This window comes from Desmodus rotundus, chromosome 8 (assembly GCF_022682495.2).
Source record: "Desmodus rotundus isolate HL8 chromosome 8, HLdesRot8A.1, whole genome shotgun sequence".
Classification (NCBI taxonomy): Eukaryota; Metazoa; Chordata; class Mammalia; order Chiroptera; family Phyllostomidae; genus Desmodus; species Desmodus rotundus.
The window spans coordinates 85,893,402-85,919,615 of NC_071394.1; the positions used below are offsets into that span (position 1 = coordinate 85,893,402).

Consider the following 26,214-nt stretch of genomic DNA (forward strand, 5'->3'; position numbering starts at 1 on the left):
AAGAGAATTAGAGCTTGATGAGTGGTGGGCAGAAACAAAGAAAAATCTAGAACTTCATGGGCAAAGTGGCAGATTAAACAATTGATTCAAAGGGTTAGAATTAAGAAGATCTAAGTAGGGTTAAGAGTTGGAACATGGGAAGATTCCCTAAAGCAATGGCTAGGTTGATAGGGAACCCTTTATGAAATATCCCCTGGGGTCAAATTCCTGGGAGAACAGAGAATGGTTTAAGAGTATTTTGTAAATTTGGCTAGCAAAGGATCGGGAAAACACTGGCCTTGTCCTTTGTAGCTTGCAAAATTCTGCCTAGGATAGCAGAATATATAAATAAAAAGGCAAGTAAAAATACATTGTAACATGTTCAGAAAAATTTCCCAGTATAGAATGAATGATCAGGCTGTAACGATTGGGAAAATATTCCTAGTAACATACATGTGCCTATAGAGAGCTAGGAACTTTGTTAGTTTCAGGGGAGTAGACCTGTATACACCTGTTAAAGAAATAAAATTAATTTTATCTGGGATGTCTTCTGAAGTCAAAAGTAGAAAGTGGAGCTTCCTGCTTTCTATTTCTTTAACATAGTCCCCTTCAGGATTCCATCTCACAGGAGAGAAAGTGGGCCATTCCGTGTCTGATACTTGCCTCCCTCCTCCCTCTTTGCCTTCAGCTTCATTCCTGGCAGAAGATTTAGGTCTCCCTTCTCTCAAACACACATATTCTTTTTGGTCATCTGCTAAATTCTTTTTACCGATGGCTTATAGTACACTCAATGATAAAGTTGAAACCCCCATTCTTTTTTTTTTTTTTTTTCAAACAGTTTGCATTCGATAGCATCCTGCACCAGTTTCAGATCTATAGCAAAGCGGAGGAGAAAACCATGCACTCTGCAAGTGGTCACCCAGGGCTGGCCCAAGCACCCACCTGGCCCCATACCCCATTATCTCAACATTATTGACTATACTCTCCACGCTGCAATCCACATGTCTGTGGATATTTTGCAACTACCAATTTGTACTGCTTAATCCCTTCACCTTTTTCACCCAGCCCCCTGACCACCCCTCCTCTATGACAGCTGTCAGTCTGTTTGTTCTCTGTATTTACGAGTCCGTCTCTATTTGGCTTGGCAACCCCCTTTCTGATACATTAATGAGCATAATAAAATTAGAACTTTAGGAAATCCTTTTTCTCTAAACAAAACGCGTCTTTTCAAGGTTTGCTGAGGATAATTCAATTTTGGTAGTGAAACTGAACATCAAGGATTTCTTTTTCTTTGTATTTCTATCATAGTCTTAATCTCCCCCCACTACCACCCCACCCTCCTCCTCCCCCCAAACAAGGCAAATGTATGCCTCGCCTGATGGCGAAGAAGATCACAGACTTGGGAAATGCAAAGAACAAACCAAAACAAACAAACAAAAAAACCCCAACAAACAACAAAAAAGCACATTCATGTATTTTAAACACTTACAATTCTGCCACATGTTTTTCTCTGTTTTTGGCAGTACTTCAATGGCAACTTATATTTAGAGACATTTTGGTATATATTGTGCCATTTTTGCTACATAATGTGACATTGTTAGTCCAGAATAACTCATCTGTTTTATATATGACAGAGTGCTGGTTTAGAATGATTTATATATTTTATATAATATATAAGTATATTTTAATTTATTTGTGTATAAAAATATGTAAGATTTAAGACAAAATGTTCATTTTGTATAACTTATTATTATATGTAACTAGTGTATGTATGATAATAAACATATTAATCCATAATGTCTATAAAGGATTATATTAGATGTCAGTTTTATAGAGTACGCATCACAGCTGCATATATTGTTCCCAAATAGGTAGTAGCTCCTAAGAAAGCCCGCTTATCAGATGCTCAGAAGTCCTTAGCTGAGACAATGGAGCTCTTGAATGAGAAGAGAGCAGAACTGGCAGAGGTTGAACATCATTTGGAAAATTTACAAAGCACATTCACTGAGAAGACTGAGGAAAAGGCTCGTTTAGAAGATCAGGTGGAACTCTGTGCTAAGAAACTTGAAAGAGCCTCACAACTAATTGGAGGACTGGGTGGCGAAAAATCAAGGTCAGATTTCTGCTCATTTTAACAACATTTAAGAATGTCAGGCTTACATATGTGACTTTCTTGGATATTTACTATGATTACTGATTTTAAAATAGCTGGTTGAAAATGTGGGACATTCTACAAAGGCACCTGGCCAGTCTTCTTCAAACCGAATGTTAATGTCAAAGGAAGTTGTTGACAACTTGCTTTCAAATGTTTTTTTAAAAGAGAGAGAGAGAAGCAAGTAAGGGAAATGATCATTTTTAATCTAACTGGTATGTGGACAAGCATTGTATAATTCTTTCCAGTTTTACATGTATGCTCAAAATTTTTCATAATAAAATATTGGGGGGGGCAATAAAGTATGTCTCATTTTGTTGAAGTTTATTTCAAAGAAGATGCAACTGGTTTGATCTAACAAAGCCAGTTAGCTTTATTCTAATTATTTATTTGTACTGACCAGCCAGCTATCTCATTGATTAATGACATTTGTTGAAGGAATAACATGATGAAATAATATGCCTTTGACTTTGTAGTGCAGATTAGATAGTTTTGGAATTTAATTTTTATTGTACCATTTTCATTAAATGGAACACATCAACTCTAGCAATAGTGTGTAGCTTCTGTACAACTTCAGTGTAATTTGGTGTAATAAATTGCAGACATTTCTATGTTTTACAGACTAACAATAAATACTGAACCAAACAGCAGGACCACTAGTCCAAATCATTCTGATGAAAATGATTAGACAAAATATGTGTGTGTGGGGGGGGAGCATATCTAGTCCAAATCCTGCAAAAAAAACCCAAACCCTAATATTCTAATAATGAAAGGTTGATTGTCATTTATGTAACATAGATATGTGTTAAAGCACATTAGAGATAGAAGAGACCCAACCTCCTCATTTTATAATCAAGTGCCCAGTATTTTGTGACTTTTTGTTACAGAATTTGGACTAGAAACCCCTTGCCCTTTCAATTACTGTCTTGCATCATTCTCTATGGTGAGGCTATTTTGACTTTGGTTTATCACACAGGTGGTCTCAAGCAGCAAATGACCTTCAGATAGTATATGAAAATTTGACTGGCGATGTCTTGGTATCAGCAGGAGTAATAGCCTACCTTGGTGCTTTCACTTCTGGCTTTCGACAAACATGTATAGAAATTTGGAGCATGTTGTGCAAGGTAATGGTTTTATATTTCATAAGTTCCTTTCTAGAACATTCAAAGTACAAGTTGGGGTATTGGTGGGAGGGGATGATAATAATAGGGGCAGAGAAGGGAAGAAATAACTGAAAATGTGAGATTTTTCTTTTTTCCTTCTTGTTTGATCAGTAAAGTGTTTCATAGTATAACTTTCTTTCTTTTTCTATTTTATTTTTTACTTTCTGGATTTTTAAAATTTTTTCAAATATAGTTGACATTCAATATTATGTTAGTTTCAGGTGTACAGCATTGGGGTACATTTGTGTAACTTATAAGGTGATCCCCCCAATAAGTCTAGTACCCGCTTGACATTGTACGTAGTTTTTACAATATTATTAACAATGTTTCCTATGCTATGCTTTTATCCCTGTAATAGTTCAACTTTCAATTCAGTTTTTTTCCTGTTCCTTAGTTATTAAATAATATGTAATGACACATCAATATTTTAATTTTAAATATATTTCAATTAATAAGGTGAAAGAAAATATTAGATATTTGTTTATTTCTTACAGGAGAAAAAAATCCCATGTTCAGAGGAGTTCTCATTGAGTAAGACCCTAGGTGATCCAGTAAAAATTAGAGCTTGGAATATTGCTGGATTACCAAGAGATACTTTCTCCATAGATAATGGAGTGATTGTTAATAACTCCAGGCGTTGGTAAGTAACATAAAGTATATTTATTTTTTAATTATTGTATTTGCCTTCTTTTTATGTGTTCCAACCTAAGTAGCAGACATGGATACCCTTTCCCCAACACTTCAGTCATGAATATCATTAACTAATGTTCAATATTATTTGTTTTTTCGTTTGAGGTGAAATTTCATACCATGTAATACACAAAATTTAAGAACACCATTCCATGAGCTCTTTAAAAAGTGTATACAAAAGTATACACTTGTGCAACCCAAACCTCTGTCAACATGCAGCGCATGACTCCCAGGAAGTTCTCTTATGTCCCTTGTCAGTAAATTACCACCCTCACCATGGGAAATTTTTATTCTAATTATTTCCCACCATAGATTAGCTTGGCATATTCTAGAACTTCATATAAAAAATCATATTGTACATACTCATTTGTGAAAGGTTTCTTCCTCACAACATATGTTGCTATTTGTTGTTGCTGAGTGGTATCCATTGTATGAATGTATCACTGTTGATGCATTCTCCTATTGATGGACAATTAGGCTGTTTCCATTTTTTAGCTATTCAATGTATTTATTTTAACTAGGTATTTCTACCCACTTTCAAGGTGCTATAACTATACTCTATGCAATTTCATATATATCTTTTAAAATTGCTATCAGTAGTGTGATAATTATATGAATGTTCCAAATGGTTTTTATTGTTATCCTTTCACTTATATCACTTTGGAAAACTTGGAAAATTAATCTCATCTGAGAAATAGTGTCCTATAAATGGTAATTTCATCGTGTTGTCATCTAATTTTACAAGACTTTTCATGGGACAGCATCTCAAATATACTATGATAGGTACTATTGAGTTCTTATATTCATGAGGTACTACTTTTATAAGTGCCCTATATCCACATAAACTCCTATGAGTGAGTTAGGTGTTATTATTATTATTCCAGTTTACAGAGGAGGAAATTGAGACCCAGAGTGATTTAGTAATTTGAAATTTAGTAAGATAACTAACTGAGCTAATCAATGATGGAGTCAGAATTTGAACCCAGGCAATTTTACTTCCAAATCTTTGTTCTTAATTACTATGTTAAGTAAAATGTAGAATAGGATATCACATTCACTACCTTTTAAACTATAATGAAAAATTTGATATTCTTTTGGAATATGAGATACATTAAAGTTGCATTACACATCAGGGAGGAAAGGATGTGCTGCCATAAATGGCTATCATTACAAAAAATAAATTAAATCAGGTCCTTACTTTTATCACATTCAAAGATACAAAAGAAGGCAAGCACCTGAATGCCCCTGACACAAAGGGGGTCTCTTTCCACATTTTTGCTGTTAGCCTGGAGGTAGATTGCTGTTGCTTGGTACTCTGTGTTAGGTTGTTTGCGGGGCAGAGTGGGAGTTCTTTGTTACTCTGTTTCCTAGTCACTCTTAGGAAGGCCCTGTGTACATGGGCCTTCAGGATGGGACTTTTTCAGCCTTTCTATCCCTCCTTCCTATGACCGCTTAATTCTGCCTTATACCTGTGGTTGGTCTTCAACAGGAGTTTCCCACCCTTATCCTAGAGTGAGAGATCTCTACTTTGTAAAAGTTGATAAAAGTATAATATTTTTAGTGCAAGATGTTTTTCTGTTCCAAGCCCCCCAACCCTCACCCAGGGGTTGAGTTTCTCTTTTGCTGTTGCTCCAGCTACAATGTGTGTTTTGCCCTTACTTCTTCCAGGATTCCCAGGCATAATTTCAGCCCAGAACATGTTATTTTCCAGCTTGGAGTTTCCTGGGTTACATAGACAGTGTAAACTTGCACCCCGCACCTGTGTGAAATGTAGGCCCAAGGTTACAGATTGTGAGGGGAATTTTCCCAGTTACAAATGAGACAGGAATCAAAACACTTCATTCTTGTCTCCAAATGCATAGAGTTGGACTTTTTTCTACCTATGCTTTCACTAAGTGTTCTGTGAGGTTAAGCTTACCACAGGGCCTCAGTTCCAGCTTCCTGCACATGTGGATGAAAGGAGCCGCTAGGTTATTAGAACTGCCACTCTTTCCAAGGCTAGCTACCGTTTCAGCTCACATACTTACTGCTCTAGAATTCAGTTTTGTCTTTGTTTCTGGCACCTGTGTTTTACTGGATGTTTCTATTGTGTATGTATGTATCTCTTAAATTCATGTCACCTATGTATTTTTAAAATGTCATATTTTAACCACTAGTGGATACACTAAACTAGGTGGCTGGAGGATTTTTAGATTATTTAGCTAGTCATGCTGCTAGACCCATAGTTTATAATTAATCAATCCTTGTTCTGCTTGCTCATAATTTCTAGAAGTTTGTCTGTTGATAATATTGTGCAGTGGTTGAGAGCAGTGCAGACACCAGTGTCAGGGTATTTGGATTCAAATTTTCCTCTATCGCTTTTTATCTTAAGATTTTGGTAACTTAGTTGACCTCTCAGTGCCTCAGGTGCCTCACCTGTAAAAGAAGATAATAATTCCTACCTCACAGGAATGTTGGGAGAAAGTACTTAGACTACAAGTGCTCAATAAATATTAGTTTTTATAATTACTATCTTCAAATACCTCATTTAGTGTCTATATATCAAATTCTCACTTGCTTTTTAACCAAGTGATGAAAATATTGTACTGCTTTATTAGTGTTTATTAACACATCAGTCTGGCTACTTAACAGTAAAACTTTGTTTTCCCCAAAATATTACCTCTGTCAGAAGCATAGACTGACAATGTTTTTCTCTTCAGACTGTCCAAAGACCTCAAATGTAGACGAGAATTATTTTCATACCATACTTGGAATATAAATACCATCGCATGGTCTTAGCTCTCTGATGGACAAAACAACTCAATTTTCCAATTATATTTGTAATATTTATAAAAAGTTGTATTAAGTGGGAGTTGAATTACTTTTAGAATAAAAAAGGATCTCTATTGCAATACTAAGAACATTGATTTAGGCATTACCAAGAATATTGACTAGCACTGAAATGTTAATTTTTAGAAATTGTTACTTTTTGCAAGGGAAAGAACAAATACTGTATTTTTCCAATAATGAGCATATAAAAGGAAGAAAAAAAAAGTCTCTTTAAATAGGACATTGATGCATCTAGTATAATTACTAGGGAACTTTTAAGCAGTTGTATGTAAAATAATTTTCTCATTTCCAGAACACGTTTTCTCTGTTTGCTGTGATAGCAAAAGCAAATTTTGACTAGTGTCTGAACCATTTTGTGCTTTCAGTAGCATTTCAGTACAACTTGAGCTGAGAAAGAAAACAACCAGGCAGCTAGTGTTGGATTGTTTTGTCTTTTGGAAAGGAAAGAAAATAAAAGAACAGAGTTATCTGGGAGTACTTGATTAAAGAGCTTATTTATAGGAAAAGAGAAAGAAGATTTTATCCCTAGAAGCTGTTGAAACAGAAAGCCAATGTGACATGAGATGAAAACTCCTTTTTTTGCTAATATTTTTTATAGATAATTTAATGCACTGTACTGAACACAAAAGAAACATAGGGCAGCATTATCACTGAGGAAGAAGAAAGCACAACATATTTTGAATATCTGAAACCATGAAACATATGTTCTCAAACATGAAGTTTTTACCATACTTACATAGGAAAATCCTAAATAGCTCTTAAATTTATACCAGGCTAAACTTAGGAACTTAGTTTATGACTCTACTGATAATTTGAGGCTAGTAGATCTCTTACTTTATATTTTTAACAAATAAATAGAATTATTTTTATATTATGTTAACAGATGTCATATATTAAAAATACCTTGAGCCGTGGCTGGTGTAACTCAGGTGGAGCATTGTCCAGTAAACGAAAGGTTGTGGGTTCGGTCCCCAGTTGGGTCATGTGCAAGAGGCAACCAGTCGATGTTTCTCTCTCACATTGATGTTTCTCTCCCTCTCTCCTTCCCTTCCCCTCTCTATAAAAATCAATAAGCATATCCTCAGGTGAGGATTTAAAAAAAATTACCTTGAAGACAGTGTGTTATATTGGAAAGAACACAGCTTACAGGATCGCAACATCCTACTTCTGACATTGAACTAATTTTGTAACCACAGAACCTTGAACACGTACTCCCTGAGATTGCATTTCTTCATTTCAAAAATAAATGAGAAAAAACCTCCTTTCACTGTTTTCTCACAGCACTTTTGTAAAGATTAATCCTGATAATATATGTGAAACATGTTGTATTTTTACAAATTGATAGTGATGTTTATTATTTAAATTGTATAATTTTAAAGAAATATGAATATCTATTTATTCCCCTCAGAATTTCTCTTATTATATTCTAGGCCTTTAATGATTGACCCCCAGGGTCAAGCCAATAAGTGGATCAAAAACTCTGAAAAAGAAAATCAGCTTAGTGTTATTAAACTATCAGATTCAGATTATATGAGAACACTGGAGAACTGTATTCAATTTGGAAATCCGCTTCTGTTAGAAAATGTTGGTGAAGAACTGGATCCATCTTTGGAGCCTTTACTACTTAGACAAACTTTTAAACAAGGTAGAAATCAATTAATATTAGTTATAGAACTGAAAGATGATTAGATTATCTTTGAGGCAGAAAAAGCACTGACAAATTTAATAATAAGGTTAATAACTCAGAAATTCTATGTCATTGTTATGTGTGAAAGGAGATTTAGAACAAGTATCAGGAATGAACGTTGCCCTCCCTTTATTGCCTTAATCACTGTTATCCAGATTGTTGTTCAGTAGAGAATATAAAGAAGTTGAAGCCAGCCTGAAATTGCTGTATCGTATGACCATGGTTCACACAAAGTCCATTATTGTGAATAGTAATGGTTAATGTGGACCAAAGTTGACTTTAGGTAAACATTGCCTACCTCATATTTTTCTGGTTATAAAAATTTGATCTCTTCCAAACTCTAGTACTTTTCAGAGCTTTGGTCACATACAAATAGCTTTGGAATCATGATTCAAAATTGATAGAGGAAGTAAGATCAAAAGTAATCTAGATTTAGAAGGTTCCACAACCAGAGAAAAATTCCTTATACTTCCCCAGAATGAATGAGCCCTACTGTATAACTGCTTACTTGCCTCTGTGTCTGTGACTTTTGTCATATCTGTATTCTACTAGAAATTACATGTAATCTGGGAAAGGCCTTAACATAGGGGGAGGGGCTATGCAAATTTGGCTGCTTACTATGCATTTGTTTTCTGAAATATAGGTGGTGTTGACTGCATCAGGCTTGGTGAGGTCATTATTGAGTATTCCTTTGATTTCAAGTTTTACATCACCACAAAACTGAGGAATCCACACTATATGCCAGAGCTAGCTACAAAACTGTCTTTGCTCAATTTCATGATAACACCAGAAGGACTTGAAGATCAGTTATTAGGTATTGTTGTTGCAAAGGAGAGGTATGTATTTTCTCAGATGCTTCCAAATGGCCTAGAGAGGAATATTTGTAGGTCATTAATACTTTTGCTATGTGATTATTTTGAAACCTTGTCAAGTTTTATATTTTGTTATTAGAAACTAAATAATATAATCTTTTAAAATACCCATTTTAGAAAAAGTAAGTTATATCAACTATATTATATTGGTGTTTTAACATGTGTAGTAGATTCAGGTGTTAGGCCATAATTTCTGATATATATCTGATTGCTTGAGCCAAAAAATTTGACCCCTGAGAATTTATGCTATGGACAAAATCAGAAATGTGTTCAAAGACATACACAGGATGTTAATAAGAAAATACTTAGGATAAGAACAAAAAAGCGGGACACTAAACTACATACAGGAGGGGTAACATTTTGCATGAATACAAAAATGGTCGATGCATATATACAAAAAAGTTGGGGAAGGAATGCAACAGAATGCTAACAGTGATCATCCCCTCAGATGTTAAGATTATAGGTAATTAATATTATTTTCTGCATAATTTATGTATTTTTCATTACTAGCATGTTTTTTTTTAAATGAGAAAAATATACCTGGAAGGGCTATTGATAAAGAATTGCTTCCTGAAGGAAATCTTTGATTCCACTTGAAACTTAATATAACATTATCAAGTAGTCTGTTACATGACATCAAATTATAAGTGAAAATATGTAACCATGAAGTACTTTTGTTATTTCCAGTATTTCAGTCTCACACGCATGGTATCCAAGAGAGAACCATGTCATAACATTCTATAACATGGTGAATTAAGTTATTTTAAAGTTTCATACCAGCTTTGTTGTGATGTTATAAGTGCCAATTTTGTCTTTTAGTTGAAGAGTCACTTGTGTGACAAGTCATCCTTTTTATGCCTGCTGTTGTAGAAGAAACAATGAAAATGAGACTGAATATGACAAAGCTAAGAAAAAAATAAGTTTCATACTCTGAGTTTCCTCCAGTCCTTATTCTTACGTAACTGGCCAAGCCGTAAGAATAAGCTTACTGTATTCCTAGACCTACCACAGTACATGTTATCGCCACATTTTACACATATACAATTAATTGTTTTTTGCTTGAATTTCTCAAATTATTATTTGAGTGGAAGTAATATTTTTCCTTTGGTTAGGATAAAGAGATTAATCATTTTAGTTTATGTTACATGCATACAAAATTATTTAAATGTCTATGGTATTATGATATCTAATATTTAAATATAAATTTAGATAAAATACTATAAATTTAGACTAAATATTTTTCTCTTTTAGGCCAGAATTAGAAGAAGAAAGAAATGTTCTTATTCTTCAGTCTGCAGCTAATAAGAAACAGCTAAAAGATATAGAGAAAAATATTTTGGAAACATTATCATCTTCAGAAGGGAACATTTTAGAAGATGAAAGTGCAATTAAAGTCTTAGACTCCGCTAAAATGATGTCCAATGAGATCACAAAGAAACAGCAGGTAAAGCAAGAATCCTAGAAATCTTTTGGTTCTTCAGATTCCATTGTGCTCCCAGTGCCTTAAGAAAGTGCTGTGTATGTATACTAGGCTTACTAGAAAAGAAAAAGAATTCATAAAGCACCAAAACATAGAAGCTAATTTTAAACTCACAAGAGAATAAGTATCTCTTACTCCTGAATTATTCAAAGCCTGGTCTGATCTGCATGGTATCTTATACAGAGAAATAAATTTAGAATGGGAGTTTTAAGCATATATATTTTTATTATCGCATGGGTGAGGCAAACTAGTCAGGTTCATCTAAATTTAATTGACTCTCACCTAAAAACTGAATTTGAGAATTAGACTTGCCTATGTTCTTGGTTGAAGCTTAAGATGTGTAGAGGTAATTGCTGGTTAATTGGACACTAAATGGTTCTAGGAACTAATAAGGATTGGGTTTTTTATGACATTGTCTAGTCATTTGTTTGTCAGAGAGAGAGGTATGAGAGTTGGGGGTGACCGGTGAAGGAAGGAAGACAAGTGGTCCACAGCCAATCATGTATTTATTTCAAATTCATCTATTTCAGCCAAATGGTATTTTCATATTATATATATTTTAACAAAATCCTACAATGTTGTAAGTGAAAGAGCCCTTAGATATCAGTTATCTTTTGCGTTTCATAGTTAAGAAAACTAGGGCCCAGAAAGAGTAGTTGAGGCCCAAGTTCACACAATCAAACGATGTCACAGAATGACTGCTGTAGGTTAACTTTATTGATTTTCAGGACTTTCAATCCTCCTTGGCCCATCCAATGAATTAAGCACATCTTAATATTAGGATAATTTTTTTAAAATTTAAACCTAAAAAAAATAATAAATAAATAAAATCTAAATAGAAATTACACTAATTGCTCAGCATCCTTCTGCCGCTCCCCACCACATGTACCCCAGCTCTGGAGTAAAGGACTTTTTAAATGCCTTAGGTATACTTTTCCTTGGGATGAGTTTAGTTTTGTAAATGTGATAGTAATGACTTTCTGTTCAGGTGTACTGTTTTTATTGTTGTTTGGGGGGTTTTGTTTGTTTTTGTTTCAGAAGAGCCAAAGGAATAGTGTCTTAGAGTAATAGCCTGTGGCAGCTCCCGTCTGGGGACCATAGCTGAGATAATGTCTCCCTCTCCTCCTTGTCCATCAGAGCATAACCAGCTCCTCATTGTCTCCTTGTGACACTGTTTTTTCAAAGGCGAGAAGGGATAGGAAGAATTTATCAGCTTATTTTCTATTAAGACTCAAAAAGGAAAGGAAATATAAGTACTTATTGGTTCCAGTGTTTTATCTTATAAACAGAAGAAATTTAATAAATCATAATGTCTTTCTGTCTGGGTCCCCTGATAGCTGAAACAAATTAAGGTTTAAAAATCAGAAGGTATAAATGAGAATACTAAAATTATGCTTTCTTATGTAAAATGTCATTAATTTCCATTGTTGATAACTTTATTTTACATTTTTATAGTCAAGATTGAGGTTTAAAACTTACTTTGAGTTATAGTTATTACTGTATAGTTTTAAGAAAAAAATATTTGCAAGAAACAAGAACCCACTCAAATTAGCTCAAATAAAAAACATAAAGGGGATACTTTATTTTCCCAAAGTATGTGCAAAGTATGTGCAAGCCTAAGGAATAATGGAAAGCATTAAGTTTCTATGCTCTGTGCCTCTTCCCCTTTCTCTAAGGTTGTGTTGCCCTGCTCTCTGTTCCACTCGAAGACTAATTTCTTCTATAAATCTTTTGTGTCTGTTTCTTCCTACATTTTTCTGGCCCATAGAAACCAACTCTGTTTCAATTACCTTTTAGCACTGTTGTCCAGTACCACCTAACTTCATTTTTTGAAGCTCTTAGAGGGTGGAAAATTTGGAGAGAAAATTGATTAACTTCTCTTGGGTCTGGTTCTATCCCTACCACCTAATTGAGTCACCTATAAATGGGATCATTCAATATAAACATGACTACATGGGCTCACTTACTCAGCAGAATCTGTGGCTAGCATTTCCAAAGAAGGGGAAATGGGTTGGAAAAGTGTTCTACACATTTTTCCTGTAGAATATTAACTTAATCAGATCGTGTTGTCAGTTGAAGAGTTGTCATCTTGGAGAAAATTTTTTTTCTTTTGGAGTTGAATATCTACACCCTTCTTAGTCTAGAAAAGCTAAATATATCAGAAGCTAGTTGAAAAACAGATTTATTTATCTATTTATGTTCTTTTGTTTTAGCACAGGTTATCTTTTTTCTTTCTTTTTCTTCCATTATCATTTACCGGCCCCCATATCCTCTTCCACCTCCAGAAAACAAGGCATTTTTAATGTATAGAACCAGCAGCCAACCAACATTTCTGACACATTTGCTGCCAAACTTTGTGCTGGGTTCAGGTACATGTGTTGACACCCTAAACATACACATGTGCATACTTTCTCTCCCCTCCTCTTCTCTCCCTCTCTCTCTCCCTCTCAAACCTATTAAAATAAAAGAGGATGAGTGACTATAGTAGATACATGTAAGATTCAGGCAAAAAAAAAATAAGCAAAGATTGATAGCTCTGGTATTTCTCAAATAAGACAGAGATGGTTGGTGAGTAATGTCACCCTTTATCTATAAACCTCTGGTCTTCCTCTTCCCTTTCTCCCTTCCTTCCTTCCTGGCTTTTAGCATAATAAAAACCTTTCTTGTAAACTATGCTTCTATAATTTTGTCATTGAGTTAGGTGGGTACTTTTTTAAATATAAACTTCATTATATCAGAAATATATACTTAAAACACATTTTCTATTTCTTAATCTTGAGTTTTCTCTTCTAGGTTGCAGAAAAAACAGAACTCAAAATAGCAGAGTCTCGAGAAGGCTATAGACCCATTGCTAAACATTCATCAGTATTATTCTTTAGCATTGCAGACCTGGCTAACATTGATCCCATGTACCAGTACTCTCTCACCTGGTTTGTGAACCTTTATATCCACTCTATTCATGACAGGTAAACTTTCTATAGCTTCAATCATACTCTCTAGGTCAGATTTTCATCATCCTTTCCATTAAATAAATATATATCTTCTTTCTTATTACCTGTATAATATATAATATTCATTATAAAACACTTAAAATATGGAAAAGTTGAAAGAAAGAAAAAGAAAGAAAGAAAGAAAGAAAAAGAAAAAAGAAGGCTTTCTATTTTAAGTTTTGTTTCACTTCTACACAAGATTTAGATATAGAGGATTTGCTTTAGTCCTTTTTTCTGCTCTCTTTTAGATATATGGTTTGAGGAGCAAGTGGTGAGTAAGATTATTAATGGTTTGGGAGCAATACTTTCTCTACAGTGGCCTTGCCCATGGGGATGTTGTTACAGTGATATTATCTCTTAATTCTAGCCAAGAGTTGGTCCCTTTTTGTATATGTTTTTATACTTTTAGAAAATAAATAACTTCTTATTGATTCATCACAAAACGACAGATAGATGATAGATAGATGGATAGATAGATGATTGATAGATAGATAGATAGATAGATAGATAGATAGATAGATAGATAGATAGAGAGATAGACAGTGCCTACCATGTATGTTCTACATGGGCTCTTGGTAGAACAAGAGTGCTTGTTCTACCAAGAATAAGAGTGCTACCAAGTCTCCTGAGTGCTTGAAATGCCTGAGCTTTCTCAGTTGGAATTTGGAATTTGAATTTATATAACCCACCTGATGGAAGAAATTCAAGCTGAGGAATTGACATAAATGTTAATGACAAATGTTGATGAGGGTGTGGATTCATTAGAACCCTCATACACAGCTGATGAGATTGTGAAATTGTGTAGTCACTTTGGAAACATTTTGGAAGTTCAAAATATTAAACATAGATTTGCCGTATGATCCAGTAATTCCCACAAATCCAGCAATTCTTGGGTGCATACTGAAGAGAATTTAATGCATATGTTCACACAGAAACTTACAACATTTTAGGTTTTAGACATGCACGCACAAAAAATGTATCCAAAGGTTACTTGGGCTCTGGCTGGGTGGCTCAGTTGGCCAGTGTCATCCTGATATGCCAAGGTTGTGAGTTCACTCCCCAGTCAAGGCACGTACAAGAAGCAACAAATAAATGCATGAATAAGTGGAACAACAAATCAAAGTTTCTCTCTCTCTCATCTATATCTATCTATCTTTCTCTCTGTCTCTCAAAACAGTAAAAATATTTTTTAAAAGGTTACTTGGGTTAGTTTTCCCCTCTTCAGTATGGTAATATTTGTGTGAAATACAGTTAGATTCATGTGTTTATTTTTGTATTTCACTTCAGAATGTTTTTCTCATTCTTGTTTGTATTATTTTTGTTGTTGATTTTAATTTTATTATATTTTGAGCACATAAACCATTTATTTGACTCCAGAATAAATCTTGTACCAAAAGGGTGCTCAGAAAAGTGTCACTAACCCCACCTTGCCATCCCATTTCCATGGACACAAGTATTAATTTTTTTTAATTAAATTTTTAGTTTTGAGATAAGTGTAGACTCACATGCAATTATAAGAAATAATACATTGATCCTGTATACTCTTTACCCAGTGTCCCCAATGGTGACGTTTTGAAAACCTGTAGTAAACTGTCACAACCAGGATATTGATGCTGATACTGAAGTTGTACACACACACAAAATCTGTGTAGTCAAAACTCCATCACCACAAGGATCCCTGTTTCCCTTTTATAGCCATACCCTCTTCCCTCTCATCCCCACACTCTTCTTTACCCTTGGCAACCACTAATCTGTTTTCCATTTCTATAATTTTGTCATTTCTAGAATATTATATAAATGGGATCATACAGCCTATAATTTGGAGGGATTGGCTTTTTTCACCCAGCATAATTCTCTGAGAATTTATTCAAGTTGTTGCATGTATCAATAGTTTACTCCTTTTTATTGCTGAAAAGTGTTTCATGATGTTGATATACTACAGATTGTTTAATCATTCACCTATTGAAGGACATCTGGGTTATTTCCAGTTTGGGGCTATTAGAAATAGAATTGTTATAAACATGTATGTACATGTTTTTATGTGAACATAAGTTTTCATTTCTCTGAATCAAAATGCCTAGGAATGCACTTCCTGAGTTATGTGGTATTTGCTTGTTTAATTTTTAATATTTTTATCTTTTTATTGTTGTTCAAGTACAATTATCTCCACTTTGATGAACCTTTTCAGAATGAGTTTATTATCCTATATTCCCATTAGTATTACTTGAAAAAATAAAAACAATGAAAGGAATATATGCTTATTGCAAAAATTTTAAAACATATAAGAGTATAAAGTAGAAAATAAGTGTCAGTTATAACTCCACTGAGAAGTAACCACATTTGTCCATATATTTTCTAACTTTATACACAGTTAGAAACCATAACATATATATAGTTTTAAATGTATAGATCTTCACCTAGATTTTAGGCTTCTTTGGGGGAGGTAAATGTCTTATAATTCTTTGTCTCACACAGTTCCATCCCCAGCATAGATTCTTAGACTAATAAAGATTCAATAGGTGTTTTTTAATTAACCTTTTTGTTTTCAGTAATTTTGGAGTACAATATGAAATTTAAAATTTTGAAAATAGATAGTATAAACCATATTCCATTTTCTCATAGAATTATACCCTGTTTTTTACATAAAGATTTATAAGAAATTGTACACACACACAAACTGTTCAGGAGGTCCCATATACCCTTCACCTTGTTTTATCTGATGGTAACATTTGCATAATTATAGTACAATATCACAACCGGGAAATTCAGTTGGTACAATCCAGGGAGATTATTCAGATTTCACCAGTTTTACATGCACTCATTTGTGTGTGTGTGTGTATGTGTGTGGTTTCATATTTTTAACAGTAAATACCTTGACAAAATAAAACCAATTACATATTAATTTGTAGTTTACTTACTTTTACCTTAGTTTTGTTTGACTAAATATATTTTCCTTTTTTTAACCTTTTAGTAACAAATCCAAAATCTTGGAAAAGCGCTTGCGATATTTGAATGACCACTTCACATACAACTTATATTGTAATATATGCCGGTCACTATTTGAGAAGGACAAACTGTTGTTTTCCTTTTTATTATGTACCAATCTTCTTCTGTAAGTTATTTGCTTTTTCTTAATTTATTTATTTTAAAAACCTGTCTGGAATACCTAATTAATAAAGATGACTGCTCCACTTAATTCATGACTTTACTTGTATATTTCTCTTCAATAGTATTGGTGGTTTTGTTTATTTGATTTTTAAAATTTAGATTACACAGGAAAGTTTAAAAAATGTTCATGTACAGTTCAATAGATTCTTACATGCAAAATTCTGTATAACTATTACCCAAGTCAAGAAAGAAAGCTTTTTCAAATGGGCTTCTTTCACTTAATATTATGTATTTAAGGTGCTTCCATGTGTTTTTATGGCCTGATAGATCACTATTCTTTTTTTAAGTATATTTTGTTGATTATGGTATTACAGTTTTCCAAATTTCTCCCCTTTTATCCCCCCTCTGCCCTGTACCCCCCAACCCTCTAGTATTCCCCCCCCCCAGTTCATGCCCATGGGCTGTTTATATAAGTTCTTTGAGTTCTCTGTTTCCTATATCATTTTTATCTCTCCCCATCTATTTTATGCCTACCAATTATGCTTCTTCTTCCCTGTACCTTTTCCCCCCATTCCTCCTTTCCACCTCCCCACTGAAATCCCTCCATGTGATTTCCATTTCTGATTCCATTCCTGTTCTAGTTGTTTGCTTAGTTATTGTTTTTCTTTTCTTTTAGGTTCATTTGTTGATAGTTGTGAGTTTGTTGTCATTTTACTGTTCATAATTTCAATCTTCTTTTCCTTAGATAAGTCCCTTTAACATTTCATATAATAATGGCTTGGTGATGATGAACTCATTTAACCTGACCTTATATGGGAAGCACTTTATCAGCCCTTCCACTCTAAATGACAGCTTTCCTAGATAGAGAAATCTTGGTAGGTTGTTGCCTTTCATGAGTTGGAATACTTCTTTCCAGCCCCTTCTTGCTTGCAAGGTTTCTTTTGAGAGAGAGAGTGCCGAATCCTAACCACTAGACCACCAGGGAACTTAATTTCTTTTGAGAAATCAGCTGATAGTCTTATGGGAACTTCTTTGTAGGTAACTCTCTCTTTTGCTCTTGCTGCATTTAACATTCTCTCTTTATCTTTAATCTTGGGTAACTTAATGATGATGTGCCTTGGTGTGTTCTTCTTTGGGTCCAACTTCTTTAGGACTCTCTGGGCTTCCTGGACTTCTTGGGAGTCTATTTCCTTTGCCAGATTGGGGAAGTTTTCCTTCATTATTTGTTCAAATAAGTTTTGAATTTCTTGCTATTGTTCTCCTTCTGGCATCCCTATAATTTGGATATTGGAATGTTTCAGATTGTCCCAGAGATTCCTCAGCTTCTCTTCACTTTTTTGAATTCTTGTTGCTTCATTTGGTTCTGGTTGGATGTTTATTTCCTCCATTTGTTCCAAATTGCTACTTCGAGTCCTGGTTTCCTTCCTGTCACTGTTGGTTCCCTGAATATTTTGCTTTATTTCATTTTGGGTATCTTTCATTTTTTCTTTTTCATTTTCGAACCAAGCTCAATCAGTTCTGTGAGCATTTAGATTACCAGAGCTTTAAATTCCCCATCAGATAGGTTGGCTATCTCCTCATCACTTAGCTCTCTTTCTGAAGCTTTGCTCTGTTCTTTCATTTGGGCCATATTTCTTTGTCTTACTGCACCTGTTAAAGTGTAGGGGCAGGGCCTTAGGTATTCACCAGGGCAGGGCAACCCTCCTTGCTGCGCTGTGGTGCTGCCTGTGGGGGAGGGGTCAGAGAGGGTACAATGCAGCTCACCTGCTTGGCTCTAGCCCATTTTCCAAGGAACCCTCTTGTGAGACTGGGAGTTTCTCCCACTGCGGCAACTGCTGTAATCCACAGTCAGCTCCGTCTCAGTTTCCTGTTCAGCCACTCCACCCGTGCAGTCTGCCCCCTCACCATGGGTTCTTACCAGTCTGGTTGTTCTGTTTGACTGTTTCTTTAATTCCTTGGTTGTCGGAGTTCCATGCAGTTTGATTTTCTGGCACTTCTGGTTGTTTATTGATTTTAGATTGGTTGTTATCCTTTTGGTTGTGCGAGGAACTGAAGAGTTTCTACCTACGCCTCCATCTTAGCTGGAACCTCTAGATCAGTATTCTTTAGCACTAAATAATGTTTGATTGTATGGATATACCACAGTTTATTTATTCGTTCATCTACTGAAGGAATTCTTGGTTGCTTTGAGTTTTGGAAATGATGAACAAAACTGCTATAAACATTTGCGTGAAGGTTTTTCTGTGCATGTAAGTTTTCAACTCATTTGGTGAAATACCAAAGAGTATGGTTGTTGGATCACATGTTAAGAGTATGTTTAGTTTTGTAAGAAATTGTCTTCCAAAGTAGCTATACCATTTTACATCCCACCAGCAAAAAATGAGAGTTCCTGTTGCTCCATATTCTTTGCTAGCATTTGGTCTTGTCAGTGTTCTCAATTTTCACCATTCTAATAGATGTGTAGTGTTGTCTTGTTTTAACTTGCAATTTGCTAATGACATATGATGTTGAGAATATTTTCACATGCTTATTTGCCATCTTAATATCTTCTTTGGTGAGATTCTGTTAGTTCTTTCCTCCCTTTTTAATCAGTTCAGTTGTTTAGTTTTTATTGTTGACTTGGATGACAGTTTTTTACCAGATATGTCTTTTGCAATTAATTTCTCCTAGTCTGTGATTTACCTTGACAGATTTCTCCGTGCAGTTGTCAATATTGCTTCGTATTTTGATGATTTTATTGGATGCATAAATGTTTAGTACTGTTGTATCCTCTTAATGAATTGACTTGCCCTTTTATTTATTTATTTATTTTGATCCCTGGTAATACCCTTTGCTCTGAAATCTACTTTGAATGATATTAATAATATAACCTCTCCAGCTTTATTTTGAATACTGTTAGCATGGTATTTTTTCCGATACTTTTAAGCTATTTGTATCTTTGTATTTAAACTGTATTTTTGTAGACAACATGTAGTTAGGTCTTGATTATTTTAGCCAATATGATAATCACTAACTTTAGTGAAATTGTTTAGACCATTTGTATTCAATGAGATAATAGAGTTATGTTTAAATCTATCATCTTACAATTTTTTTCTCTTTTGCTCATCTGTTCTTTGTTCCATATTTCCTCATCTTCTGCTTTTCTTTGACTTAAGTATTTTCTATTTTATCTCCTCTGTTGATTTACTAGATATAAATTGTTGTTTTATTCTTTCAGTGATTTTTTAGGGTTATAGTATACCATTAAACTTTTCAGTCTATTTTTAGGTAAAACTATATATATATATAGTTTTATATATATATAAATATATATATATATACACACACACACACATACACATACTGTCATACATTTTACTTGTACGTGTGTTATAAATCCCACAGTACATTGTTGTTTTGCTTTAAATAGTCAATTATTTTTGGGTTTTTTAATTTAATTTTTTATTGTTATTCAGTTACAGTTGTGTGCCTTTTCTCCCCATCCCTCCACCCCACCCCAGCTGAACCCCCCTCCCTCCCCCACCTCCACCCTCCCCCTTGATTTGGTCCATGTGTCCTTTAAAGTAGTTCCTGTAATCCCCTCTCCTCACTGTCAGTCAATTATTTTTGAAAGAGACTTAAATTAAAAGAAAGGCAGCTTTTTATGTTTACCTTGTAGTTACTATTTATAGAGATTTTATTCTTTTATGTAGATCCAAATTTCCATCTATCTGAAACTTTCTTTAACATTCTTATACTGTAGGTCTACTGGTAATGAACCATTTAAGTTCTGTACATCTGGGGAAAAGAATCAGTGATTTTTTTTTTTTAGATTTTGTATTTTTTATCTCCAGGAGTTGCATTTGGTTATTTTTTTGTATTGCTTATTTCTCTCTTCATTATCTTTATGTTTTAACTCCATCATATTTATAATAGCTTTTAACATTTTTGTCTGCTTGTAGTATTATCACTGCCACTTCTACGTCTGTATCTATTGACTGATTTTTCTCCTGTTTATGGATGTTGTGAATTTTACATTGGTAAATGCTGGGGTTTTTGTATTCCTTTGAAGAGCGTTAGACTTTACTTTTTCAGGTAATTAAATTACTGCCAGATTAGTTTGATCTTTTCAAGGCTTGCTTTTAAGTTTTCTTAAGACAGTTTTAGGGTAGACTTATTCTAAGGCTAGGTTAGCTTCACTGCTAAGGTGTGGTCCTTCTGATGTAACCACTGAATTTCTCTCATGTTGAACAATAGTTCAACTCTGGTTGGCAAAAACTTATATTTCTAGGTCTGTGTGAGCTCTGGTAGCTACTCAGCTTACAGCTCCCCAGATATACTTTGCCAGGCATCCTGGAATTTTGCCCTACTCACATATGACTTAGAATTTAGTAAACTTATCCAGATTTCTAGAGCTTTTTTCATACATCTCCCTCCTCTCTGGTATTCTGTCCACAAATTCCAGTCACCTCATCTTTACTTAACTTTGATAGAGATCTATTCAACTCAGTAGTACCGCCACACTCCGATTTTGATCTCCTCCCCAATGAGCACATGGTCTGGAACATGCCTCCACGGTGGATAACTGAGGCAATCATAGGGATTACCGTATTTGTCTCCTTATTTTTTTAAAAGGACTTCAGTCCTGTACTGGCTATTGTATAATTTCCAAAAGTAGTTGTTTCATTCATTTTTTTTTTCAGTTTTCTAGTTGTTTATAGCAGTAAGGGAAGTCAGTCCTATTTATTTTATCCAAGCTATAAAAGCAGAAATTTATTCAATTGTTAACTCGACAATTTATACCAGTCCTTATTTTGGGAATACAGGGCAAAGAAAGAGATTGACTACCAGGAATTTATGTTTCTTTTAACTGGAGGAGTAAGTCTTAAGAGTACTGAGAAAAATCCTGATCCAACGTGGTTACAGGAGAAAAGCTGGGAGGAAATTTGTCGTGCTAGTGAATTTCCTGCCTTCAAAGGACTCAGGTAATTATTTAAACTTGATTTAGCATTGAATGGTGATGTATAAATTTGTTAGCTAGTGATTTTAAATGGTTTTATAGCTGTCTTGATTTATCTCCTTGCTCAACAATCTCTCTTTAAATTTTCCCCAATGAAAGAATAACTATTAATCTTTTTTCCACTAGGGAGCATTTTAGTGAATATATAAATGAATGGCGGGAAATATATGACAGTAAAGAGCCACACAATGTTAAATTTCCAGCACCAATGGATCAGACACTAAATGAACTACAAAAAATAATAATTCTTCGGTGTTTAAGACCCGATAAGGTAATAAGCAAATATGTCCCATTTGGAACTAGATAATTTGCCATTTTTGAAGTACTAGGTTTAAAGTTATTACCAAAACCTTTGACTTTTTGGTTTGCAGGATGACATCCAACCAACTGAGCCACACTGGCCAGGGCCCCATTCATTCTTAACACAAATGATAGCATCCACTGTTTTACATATTTATTTTCCCTATCAATTCATAAAGAGCTTTCTCATTCTTTTGCATGGTATTTCATTGTATGATTATACCATAATTTCTTTAACCAGTTCCTACTGATGGATCTTTACAATATCTATATAGTGCCTACTATAAAAATGCTGCAATGAACAACCTTATTCAAAAGTCATTTCTCACATGTGCAACGCCCTCTCAGAACAAAGTCCTGGGAATAAATTTGCTGAGTCAGTGGATTTGCCCATTGGCAATTTTATAGATATTGCCAAATTGCCCTCCATGAAAATTGTAACAGGTTACTCTTTCACAGCAGATGAAAATGGCTTTTTACCCATACTTTTGCCCATATGGTATATTGCCAAACTTTGGGATCTTTGACAATTTGTGCAGAGGGTTTGAGGAATTTGGGGGCTGATGGAGGAAAAAGATATGACCACGAGAGGGCAGTAGCACACATGAACATCATTGGATGATGCTTTGACAGGTCTGCAAGTTGAGAAGGAAGAAGTCTCTCACAGTAGGAGTCTGTCAAAAATCCTGGAGTGGTGGGTGGGGTGGGGTGTGTTCACTACTCTAAGGGGAGGAGGGTTAGAAAACTCTCAAGGGAGAAGGGGCTTATGGGATGTCTAGGTAGTGTTGCTTAGCAACACTGGCAGCTGGGAGTCTCTGGATCAGAGCTTAGAAGGGCAGCAGACTCTTGGGGTCTTAATGTCCTGGGGTTTATTTTATCTATGACTAGTAGATATTTGGTGCAGCCCAACATTTAGGCAGGCTCTAAATGGCTAAAAATCTGATTATTTGAGTTATGTTTAAAACAACTGAACATGTAAAATTTTGAGTTTGGTGCTGGTGGGCTTTTGAGCTAACAGGTTTCAGCTGCAGTGAAGAAATAAACGATCTAGGAGTGAATGCACAGAGGTTATCCTTGTCCCATTTCTATAACAATCTGATAAGTGAATATGGTAGCTAAGTATAGTTATTATTTGTATTTTATGAGTTTTAGGTAGAGACTAAGCTGCCGTAACAAAGAGACCCAAAATACAGTAGCTTAAATAAAAGTGAAATTAATTAATTTCTCTCCAAACAGCCCAGAACAAATGCTTAGGGCTGGTCGGCCAGCTCAGTTCTTGAAATCATTTTAGAGATTCAAGTTCCTTTTCTCTAGAGAAGTCCCCTAGAGTGTGGCTCAAGAAACCACATCTGCTGAAGAGAAAAAGACTGTTGAAGGCAAACAGCTTTCTTATAAAATATATGATCTGGAATCTCTACTTATAATTTCTATTTGTATCTCTCTGGCCAAAACTTAGTCACATGGCCACATCAAGCTTCAAGAAAGGTTGGGAAAACTTGGGGTTCTATTACCAAAAGGAGACAGAAGAGGGACAGTTTGCGGTCTCTGCTCTACTGAATGAGGTTGAACATCTCTTCATATGTGTAAGATCCATTTCTGGTTCATTGTCTATAAATTGTTCTTCTTTTTTGCCAATTTTTCTTTTGGATGGTTAGTCTTGTCTTATCAATTTATAGGCTTTTAATGATGCCCTGCATGCTTTTCTTGACCGTTAAACTCATATTTTACTCTTGGTTTTCAGTAATAAGGTTATTATGTGAAATACAAATTACTCTAAAGATCATATCTTTTCTCTCTTTAACAGATAACTTCAGCTATAACAAATTATGTAACTGACAAACTAGGGAAAAAGTTCGTAGAGCCTCCACCATTTGATCTGACAAAGAGTTACTTGGATTCAAACTGCACCAGCCCCTTAATTTTTGTGCTATCTCCAGGAGCAGATCCCATGGCCAGTAAGTGTACATACTGTCAACTTTAAAGAAATTATAACTAAAATACAATGCTTAATGTCAAATTTTATATGACTATAAATCAGTAAATCTGGTATTTATAAGAAGAGGTCACTAGAATTTTCCAATTAAATTTCTATTACTGAAACATAAGGCATGTTTTATAATTTTAGAGTAAGCAGTGAAGCCATTTATTTTGTGCCCTCTTAGGCCTGCTGAAATTTGCAAATGATAAAGCTATGTCTGGAAATAAATTTCAAGCTATTTCACTGGGACAGGGACAAGGACCAATTGCAACAAAAATGATTAAAGCAGCAATAGAAGAAGGAACGTGGGTTTGCCTACAGAATTGTCACCTTGCTGTCTCCTGGATGCCCATGTTGGAAAAAATATGTGAAGACTTTACCCCTGAAGTCTGTAACTCATCCTTTAGACTTTGGCTCACAAGTTATCCAACTCCAAAAGTATGTTTATTGCCTACGGAGTTCCACACATTTATTTATCTCTTACATTGTATATCTTAATCAAGTTTAACTGCTTAACTTTAAGAGATTTTAAAAACATTTCTGGAGTCCTCTCATGCTTATTTTTAATCCACTGGTGTATGCATTTTTAGGACTCCAGCTGGTTATCTTGAGTAATGGTCTGTTTATTTTGTCTTAGTTCCCAGTAACAATTCTACAGAACGGAGTGAAAATGACTAATGAACCACCCACGGGTCTTCGGCTAAATCTCCTCCAATCGTATCTCACTGATCCAGTTTCTGATCTTCACTTTTTTAATGGATGCCAGGGAAAGGAGCTGGTAATATTCAGCCTCTGAAACTTTTAAAATATGTTTATATAATGATAAAATTTGGAAATATAAATATTTTATTTAATAATGTTAAACTTCAGGCATTTCCTGAGGAGACAGAAATTATACCTATCTTGTCAATCATTTTATTCCCAACAGTTTGTGTTCTTTTTCCCAAGTAGTAGACAGTTAAATAAATATTTGTTGAATAAATGAATGTATCTTTGTTTGGAAACCAAAGCCCATTAGTGTCTTTGATTAAGACCCAAGTATGGCTATCTATTTTTACATCATTTATTCATTCAACAAATAAGTGTGTTAGATACTGTCCTAGGTACTAGATATAAAACAATGAGATTAAAATAGACTCCCCCCAATAATCTGCCTTCATGAAACTTAAATTATAGCAATAATTTTTGACATATTAATAATGCTTTTCAATGTATCCATGTATACAGTTTTACACATGGTATTGGGGAATTTAGGAGTATCAATAATAGTACTCCTTTCCCATGCTCTAATTCTTACCAATTGAGAAGCAGGAAAAAGTATAAATACATGGGAACCAAATGATAACCTTAATTATGGATAGAGATGAGGTTGGAAGATGTAGTTTATGTCTGTGTACAGGTGAGATTCGTATTACTGAACCCAGAAGTAAGTAGATTTATCCAGCCAGAAGAACAAAGGAAAAATTCCTCCCTGCAGAAATCTCACTTCTAAGAGAGAAAAGGGAGAAGCTGAGCAAAGTATATTTGGTTAACTTTTCCCAAATTTACCGATCAGATAGGTCACTCTCCTCTCCTGCAGTGAGTACAAGGAGAAAATTCAGGAGTATTTACCTTAACTGAGGTTTCCCCACATCGAAGGAAACACCAGTACTACGGGAAATCCCACTGCCCTCACCTCCAAAACTTGCATAATACTTATCATATTTACCTATTTGAGCTAGAGAAAGGATGATATTGAAGATAAAGGATTGAATTCTTTGGAAGCTAGCTAGTTTCTTTCTGCTTAATACTTTCTGTGTGCCCTCGTTCTGAATGATGATTTTGTTTACAATTCTGGGAGAAAAACAGAATAGATACATGGTGGTTTTAGCTATGAGGAGAGATTAGTAGAATGGAGGTGTGGTGTCTGGTCCCCACCCAGGGTCTGAGCTCCTGCAATTAGAGTTGAGAGAGCCAGAAGAGAAGGGAAACTTTTAAAAGGTTCTAA

The 26,214-nt window shown here is 34.6% G+C and overlaps 1 protein-coding gene across 4 annotated transcripts in view; it reads left to right on the forward strand.

The window, feature by feature from the left end:
- Positions 1 to 26,214, forward strand: part of DNAH12 (dynein axonemal heavy chain 12) — a 219,239-nt gene that overhangs the window by 166,019 nt on the left and 27,006 nt on the right. For all 4 annotated transcript variants that reach the window (XM_045192339.2, XM_053929996.1, XM_053929995.1 and 1 more), the window contains 13 exons: positions 1,851 to 2,092; positions 3,108 to 3,255; positions 3,789 to 3,934; positions 8,244 to 8,458; positions 9,144 to 9,336; positions 10,624 to 10,816; positions 13,646 to 13,818; positions 16,814 to 16,954; positions 21,756 to 21,914; positions 22,076 to 22,220; positions 24,054 to 24,204; positions 24,412 to 24,665; positions 24,865 to 25,005. In XM_045192339.2, coding sequence (XP_045048274.1) covers positions 1,851 to 2,092; positions 3,108 to 3,255; positions 3,789 to 3,934; positions 8,244 to 8,458; positions 9,144 to 9,336; positions 10,624 to 10,816; positions 13,646 to 13,818; positions 16,814 to 16,954; positions 21,756 to 21,914; positions 22,076 to 22,220; positions 24,054 to 24,204; positions 24,412 to 24,665; positions 24,865 to 25,005 — 2,301 coding nt within the window. The remainder of the gene's footprint in view (positions 1 to 1,850; positions 2,093 to 3,107; positions 3,256 to 3,788; positions 3,935 to 8,243; positions 8,459 to 9,143; positions 9,337 to 10,623; positions 10,817 to 13,645; positions 13,819 to 16,813; positions 16,955 to 21,755; positions 21,915 to 22,075; positions 22,221 to 24,053; positions 24,205 to 24,411; positions 24,666 to 24,864; positions 25,006 to 26,214) is intronic.